This window comes from Octopus bimaculoides, chromosome 27 (assembly GCF_001194135.2).
Source record: "Octopus bimaculoides isolate UCB-OBI-ISO-001 chromosome 27, ASM119413v2, whole genome shotgun sequence".
NCBI classification, from domain to species: domain Eukaryota; kingdom Metazoa; phylum Mollusca; class Cephalopoda; order Octopoda; family Octopodidae; genus Octopus; species Octopus bimaculoides.
The window spans coordinates 3,393,821-3,401,569 of NC_069007.1; the positions used below are offsets into that span (position 1 = coordinate 3,393,821).

Consider the following 7,749-nt stretch of genomic DNA (forward strand, 5'->3'; position numbering starts at 1 on the left):
TATATATATATAGATATATATAATTATTAAAGAGGACAACAAACATTAAGGCAAGGAAAACATCTCAAGTTGTATACAATAGTATTACTGGAAAAAATTCAAAGTCTTACAGCTGTTTCTGGGATATCCCTGAGTATGGGATATTCCATCATCAGAGACAAATAGAGAAAATGAGAATGGTATATATTAATGAGATGACGACATAGAGGAAGGGAGTAAAAGAATAAGGAGATGGAAAGAAAGAAGAAAAAAGAAGTATAAAAGTTCATAGTTCAACTTTCTGGCATTATAAAAACAAGAGCATGAGTCCTTAGGTGCAATCCTGTGTACCTAATCGTTTAGATCACCTGTGAACTAAACCCCCATACTTTGTGTGCGTGCATGTGTTTATCTTTGTCTTGACATCATGAGATGATTGTAAACAAGCATCACCGTCATACAAGTGAGGTTGTTTGTTTCCAGTCTTCCATGGAAACAACATGTCTGGCCATGGGGAAACAGGCGAGGGTTGGTGACAGGAAGGGCGTCCAGTCATAGAGAACCTGCCTCAACAAGTTCCACATGACCCATGCAAGCACAGAAAAGTATACATCAAAACGATGATGAGGAGGAGGAGAGGAAGCTATCCATCATCCATTTTTTATTCACTTTCCACATAATGGACATTATGTTAATTAGTCACACATCAATGCTGGTTGGTTGGGGTCATAAGGTATTATCAAACAGGGACAAGGGTTCCCCCCCCCCCCCAGCAAAAGTGAAAGGAACTCTGATACATTACCAGGATTCTGTAAATCTAGTTAGCGTGTTTGCTTTCTCTTGATTCCTTCGAAGACGAAACCAGCGTTGGATCTGTCTTACTGAAAGATCTAATTTCTTCGAATAACTCTGCAACACAATAAGAAACAAAATAATATTAACAGAACATTGATGAAGCCGACGATGACAAGGAATAGAAACTTATTAGGGAGACATACAGTCAGAAATTAAATCTCTTCTACCCAAGTATATTACAAGTGCTTACTTCACAGGAATTGAACTCACAAACTCAGAAAGAGGAGAATAAAGCTGAATTTTACAAAGTGTTGACTCCAAAATTCCACTATCATCGCCATAAACTTTGCTTTATAATGGTTTCAAATTTAGGCACAAAACCAGCATTTCTGATAGAAAAACGCTAGACAAATAGACTGATGCCCCCACCTCATTCTTGGCTGGTATTACATTTATTGACTGTTTAAGAGATGAGAGGTAAAATTGACCTTGGCAGGATCTGAACATGAAACCGAGAGAGTTGGGACAAATAATGAAAGGCAGTATTTCTCCAATACATTGATGATTCTGTCAATCTACTACCCTAATCATCATCATCATCGTTTAACATCCGTTTTCCATGCTTGCCTGTTTTTAGAATGACATTGCAGAGTAGGTTCGAGACATTGGATCTGGTCAGTTTTAACATAAAGCAGGTGGAGTATTTGGGCCAGATGTGGCTAGATTATATTCCAAAGGGTTAATCCCCACCTGCCACCTGTTTAAATGCCTGGATCAGCTCTTTCATCAATCTTCTAGCCTTGCTAAATGATACAGTTCATGTGATGATGAACTTGTTCGATTACATGACACAGCAACTATGTCAAACCACCGACATCAGGAATGTTACATATCTCTGCCGTCTTTTTTATAGTGCATCTGATTGCTAGTATCTCTGGTTTTCAAACTCATGGTGACTGAGCAGAGACTGAATTTCCCAACCTCATGGCAATCTTTTATATATAACACATGAGGGGTGCTGAAATGTTCCTGGCTTTAAGGGCGTCGTGAAAGACCTGGTTGGAGGCCCAACCTTCAGAGTTCTTTTACAGGGATTAGGAAAACTGAAGGGCCACTGCAATAAGTGTGTGAATCTGAGAGGGGAATATATTGAATAAAATCATAATTAACTGATCCTCTGCTATTTTCTTTTACCCAAAGCCAGGAACTTTACAGCCCTCATAATATTTTGTTGTTGAAACTTTGTGCAATAAATGTGCAATGAATTGCTAATCATCATCATCATCATCATCATCATCGTTTAACGTCCGCTTTCCATGCTAGCATGGGTTGGACGATTTGACTGAGGACTGGTGAAACCAGATGGCTACAGCAGGCTCCAATCTGATTTGGCAGAGTTTCTACAGCTGGATGCCCTTCCTAATGCCAACCACTCCGAGAGTGTAGTGGGTGCTTTTACGTGCCACCGGCACGAAGGCCAGTCAGGCTAATACTTTATTTTAAATTTTTTATACAATTTTTTTTTTTTTTTTGTTTCAGACATTAGACTGAAGCCATGTCTGGCCATGGAGAAGATTTACCTTGCTTGGAAACAGGTGAGGTTGGCAACAGGAAGGGCATCCGGCTGTAGAAAACCTGCCTCAATGAACTCCATGGAACAGTGGACGTTAAATGATGACAATGATGGTGGTGGTGGTGATGAGGATGATGATGATGATGGCAACAAAATGCAAAAAAACTTCAGAAAAAACAATTTGTACATAAGAAAGAATACAAAAAGAAATCCTGGGACCTACTTCTAACGCCTGGTGGCTGGGGGTTCTGCTCTTCTTGAAAGCTTCCTCTAAATAAATGCTTGGAGATGGTTTCCGGTGATTAATTTCCCGAATGCCCAAACTTTTCCCAATCGGAGTTGCAATATATCTGAAAGAACACAAGAGACAGGGAACCATTAGAAAACAAACAAAAATGAAATACAACATGATACAATATACAGGTGTGGCTGTGTGGTAAGAAGTTTGCTTCCCAATCACATGGTTCCTGGTACAGTTCCACAATGTGGCACTGACTCACTGCATGGCGCCTTGGGAAAGTGTCTTTTACTACAGCCTCGGACCGAACAAACCCTTGTGAATAGATTCGGCAAATAGAAACTGAAAAAAGCTCGTCGCACATATATACACACATATATAATAGATAACAAAACGAATGGTTTGCCCCTGGTAGCTTACTGGTAAAGCACGGTTGCTGTCACAGTGATCGTTATGTATATGGCAAATGAAAGACAGAAGATGGAATAAACGAGAATTTATTAATCACGACAATTGTTTCGGCACATCTAGCATTGATCCCTCATGGGTGGAACGCTCAAGGACTGGTTCAGGAGCATCCAGTGATGCAGATGTATCTCATCGGATGATAAATAAATAAATACAACTCGTTAAAATGACTGTTCCGCAATGTAACTTCCAGTTTTGTAGAAAGAAAAGCAGCCAAATGGAGGAAATATGTGTGTGTGTGTGTCTGTGTTCGTTCCCCACCACCATTTGACAACTGGTGTTGGTGTGTTTACGTCCCCCATAACTTAGCAGTTTGGCAAAGGAAACCAATAGAATAAGTACCAGGCTTTAAAAAAACAAATTAAAATATGCCCAGGGATTAATTCGTTCAATTAGAAATTCTTCAAGGCGGTGCCCCAGCATGGCCACAGTCTAATGCTGAGAAACAAGTACAAAGATGAAAAATACAAACATCACAAGGAACAGCAAAAGAGGAAGGATTAAACAGCAGAGAAGCAGGGTTTATGGGGGATGTGATGTGATGGGGGTTGCGATGGTTACAGTTACCATGTGGTGATGGATGTGTCCCCGTATTGGTAGTATGGTATGGTGTTGATGGGCTGGTGGTTGTGGTAATGACGACGGATGGATGATGTGGCATAGGGAAATGGTGATGGTTAGGATGGTGATGATGGTGGTGATGGATATGAACATGGCGGGGATGGTGATGATGATGATGATGACACACGGTAAAACCACTCCCGGACAGAACATATAAAGACTCATTCATACACCCACCATCCACACCCACCTGTGCACTCAAACGAACGCACACGCATTGAAATAGAAGCCTATTAATTAAACAGTAAACCGATCTCTCTCGGTTTTAATGATCAGGTCTCCGATCGACTTAATTACCTGCTCGTGCAATTAGTGTGTGAAGCAGCCGAGTACTCCACGGACACGAGTATTCTTAATGATGTCTTCAGAACTGGCATGACATTACTGAGTAACAAGGATGGCCCAATGGATTACATCTACACTTCATCTGACAAGCTGCGTATACAAATCAATAGATACACGTATATGAATATACACACACACACACACACGCAGTACATTAATCCCTTAGCGTTCAGATTATTCGGGCAAATGTAATGCTTTTTCATTCACATTATTTTTAATTAATCATGCATTATCTCGTAGCTTCAAAGCTTTTGATAATGTGATAGCCTGGATTTGGTTGGTTTGAATATAAAACGGCTAGCTTATTTGGGCCGGATATGGCCAGTTTAAATGCTAAATCGTTAATATACCTCCATTCACCTGACACCAGCATTGGCCACGACTACGATCTCACTTGGCTTGACAGGTCAACACAAGCATGGTATATCACAAAGGGTTTTGGTGACCTGTCACTGCCTTCCATGAGGCCCATTGCTCAAACGGTGCATTTTACATGCCACCGGTATGAGTGCCAGTTAGATGGCACTGGCCACAACTACGATTTCACTCGATTCAATAGGTCTTCACAAGCACAGCATATCAGCCAATGTTTGAAGGGTGCTTTTTACATGCCAGTTATACAACTCTGCCATCGGCCATGACTACGATCTCACTTGGCTTAACGGGTCTCCTCAAGCACAGCTTATTGTCAAAGGTCTCTGTCACTTGTCATTGCTTCTGTGAGGCCCAACATTTGAAGATCATGCTTCACCACCTCGTCCCATGTCTTCCTGGGTCTACCTCTTCCACAGGTTCCCTCCCCTGTTAGAGTGTGACACTTCTTCACGCAGCTGTCCTCATCCATCACGTGACCATCCCAGCGCAGTCATCTCTTTTGCACACCACATCTGGTGCCCCCTGTGCTCAGCTTTTCTCTCAGGATACTTACACTCTGTTCTACATACACACTGACATTACACACCCAGCGGAGCATACTCGCTTCATTTCTTACAAGCCTATGCAGGTTCTCTCAGTGGTTAGAGCTCATGTTTCACTGCTGTGTAGCTTGGCTGTTTGCACACATGCATCATACAATCTGCCTCTCACTCTCAGGGAGAGGCCCTTTGTTACCAGCAGAGGTAGGAACTCTCTGAACTTTGCTCAGCCTCTTCTTATTCTAACAGCTATGCTCTACGGCACCCACCCCTACCACTGATTTAGTCACCTTGGTAATGGAAGCTATCAACTACTTCTAGTTTTCCTCTGGTATGTGATGGAGTCCATTTTCTGTACATTTTTGGTGTTTTGTTGTACATGTGTACCTTTCACACACAAAAACTATCTTTCCTGTTAACCTTCCTCCGATATTGCTGCACCTCTTATGTGTCCATAGCTTACACCGGGTACATCTTATGGATTTTCTACCTTTGCTTTTTCTACAGATCAAGCAGGGCCATCTACCTGAAGGGATTTGCGATTTGTCTGCCTTCCTACTTACTAAGACTTTGGTTTTCGCTAAGTTAACTCGAAGGCCCTTCAATTCTAGACCTTACTTCCACACCTGAAAATTCTCTAATTCAGTTAGTGATTCAGCTGTAAGTGCAAGGTCATTATCACAGGGGAGCTCCCAAGGGCAGCCATTCTTGAATATATATATATATATATATATATATATATATATTTACGGAGATGTACTTGCATAGCAAGTGACCTGATCTGAGATCGTGTGCTGGAACGAAAACAATTGCAGCGTGGAAGGTGTTTATAAGCCATTTAAAATAACACACAAAATCCGTTAGATTCACTTCAACATTTAAATTTAATTTGTCAAAATATTTTCGTCGCTTTGAGACCGCGACCTGTTCACTGACAAAATTCTGTGCTGCATCATATATATATATATATATATATATATATACACACACACACACACACACACACACACACACACACACATAGTAAGAAAGAGACATGCACAAACATTTAAGCTTGATCTAGTAGAACAAGTTTTCAGTAATCAATGAAGTATGACTTTACTCAAGAAATTACAAAGAGATCCGTCTCAACTAACTGACCACACCTAGATTTGATCTCTTTTCTGATGCTACTACCCCTCCCCCCACTGCACACACACAGCTCTCTTTCCCCTCCCTTCCTCTCTCCTGCCTTCAGCTAATAAGGTGTCCAACAAGAAAGTCACAAGGTTAGTTCCTTTGTATTTTAAACAATCGGGTAACTTAGATCAAGAAGAAATTAAATGACAAAACCAGGTTGACAGAGTACAATGTAATAAGACACACACACACACACACACGCACACGAGAGAGAAGGACACATACAGGTACATACATACATACATGCATGCCATGCTTGGGCGTATGCGCAGGTAATGTTGTGAATGAATCGATATATTGGCTAATCAATCCTTTTAAACATAATAGCCATTTTGAAAAGTCATTATTCGATATTCACACTCTGGATCACACATACACAAATTTATACGCATACATATGTATACATCTACACAAACATGTACATATACATACACACACATATATACATATATATATATATACACACACACACACACATATATACATATATATATATATACACATATATACCTATATATATATATACACACATACACACATGTATGCACAAACACATATGTATACACACACACATATATATATACACACATATATACACATACATATTTATATATATACATAAGTACATACACATACATATATACACCATATATATATACACACACACACACACACACACACACACACAGAGGTCTTTATATATATAAAGAGTGTGAGTGAGAGAAATAGATAGAATGAGAGAGAGGGACTTGTATATTTTTTTTAGATAAAAGCAACATTATGTACGTAGACACATTTATGTACAATTTTATATATATATTATATATATATATATATATATATGTGTGTGTGTGTATACATATATAAATATATATATGCGGGTGTGTGCGTGTATGTTCACATAAAGTATGCAAGAACACACACAAGCAATTCAATGCATTCAGATGAAAGATTTAGACAATAGGAGTATAAATTAGCAAAGCAGCCCAGAAAAGACAGCTCAGCTAGAAAATCGTTGAATGCACCAACATGATGCATAAACGCATACACACACACGCATATACAGAGTAATAACGTTAATGCACACAAACAATATGTAGCTAATCGAATAATCTAATAGAAAAAAGTATACAAAACGAGGAGATATGCGTGAGGTTAGCATTGATCATACGGGCAAAGCACAGATTGAAATACACTTACGGGGTTCCAGTGAAGCAGCATTCTTGACTTGGAACCCTATTCCAAATGGAACGTAATTTGCTTAACCAAACTAGTGCCTCAGATTCAGTTCCACTGCATGGCAGGTAAGAATCTACTATAGCCCCAGGCTGATCAAAGCCTTGTGAGTGGATTTGGTAGACAAAAACTGAAAGAAGCCTGCTGAATATATATATATATATATATATATAAATTATAATAATATAGGGTATCTAAGAGATACCGCCACGCTGAAAATAACAGTCAAATCTTGACTCTAAACCACAATAAATGTTCATATAGCACTTGATAAAATCAATATTTTAAATATCGATCTTATCCTTATTTATATAAATATATGGCGTTAGGAAGGGCATCCAGCTGTAGAAACTCTGCCAAATCAGATTGGAGCCTGGTGTAGCCATCTGGTTTCACCAGTC

General features: G+C 39.6%; 1 protein-coding gene across 1 annotated transcript in view; it reads right to left on the reverse strand.

Moving 5' to 3' along the window:
* The window catches only part of LOC106882761 (ceramide synthase 5), a 91,056-nt gene that overhangs the window by 17,967 nt on the left and 65,340 nt on the right, over positions 1 to 7,749 (reverse strand). Inside the window, exons 2-3 of the mRNA XM_014933540.2 lie at positions 2,571 to 2,697; positions 782 to 888 (exon numbers count right to left, since the gene is read on the reverse strand). Coding sequence (XP_014789026.1) covers positions 782 to 888; positions 2,571 to 2,697 — 234 coding nt within the window. The remainder of the gene's footprint in view (positions 1 to 781; positions 889 to 2,570; positions 2,698 to 7,749) is intronic.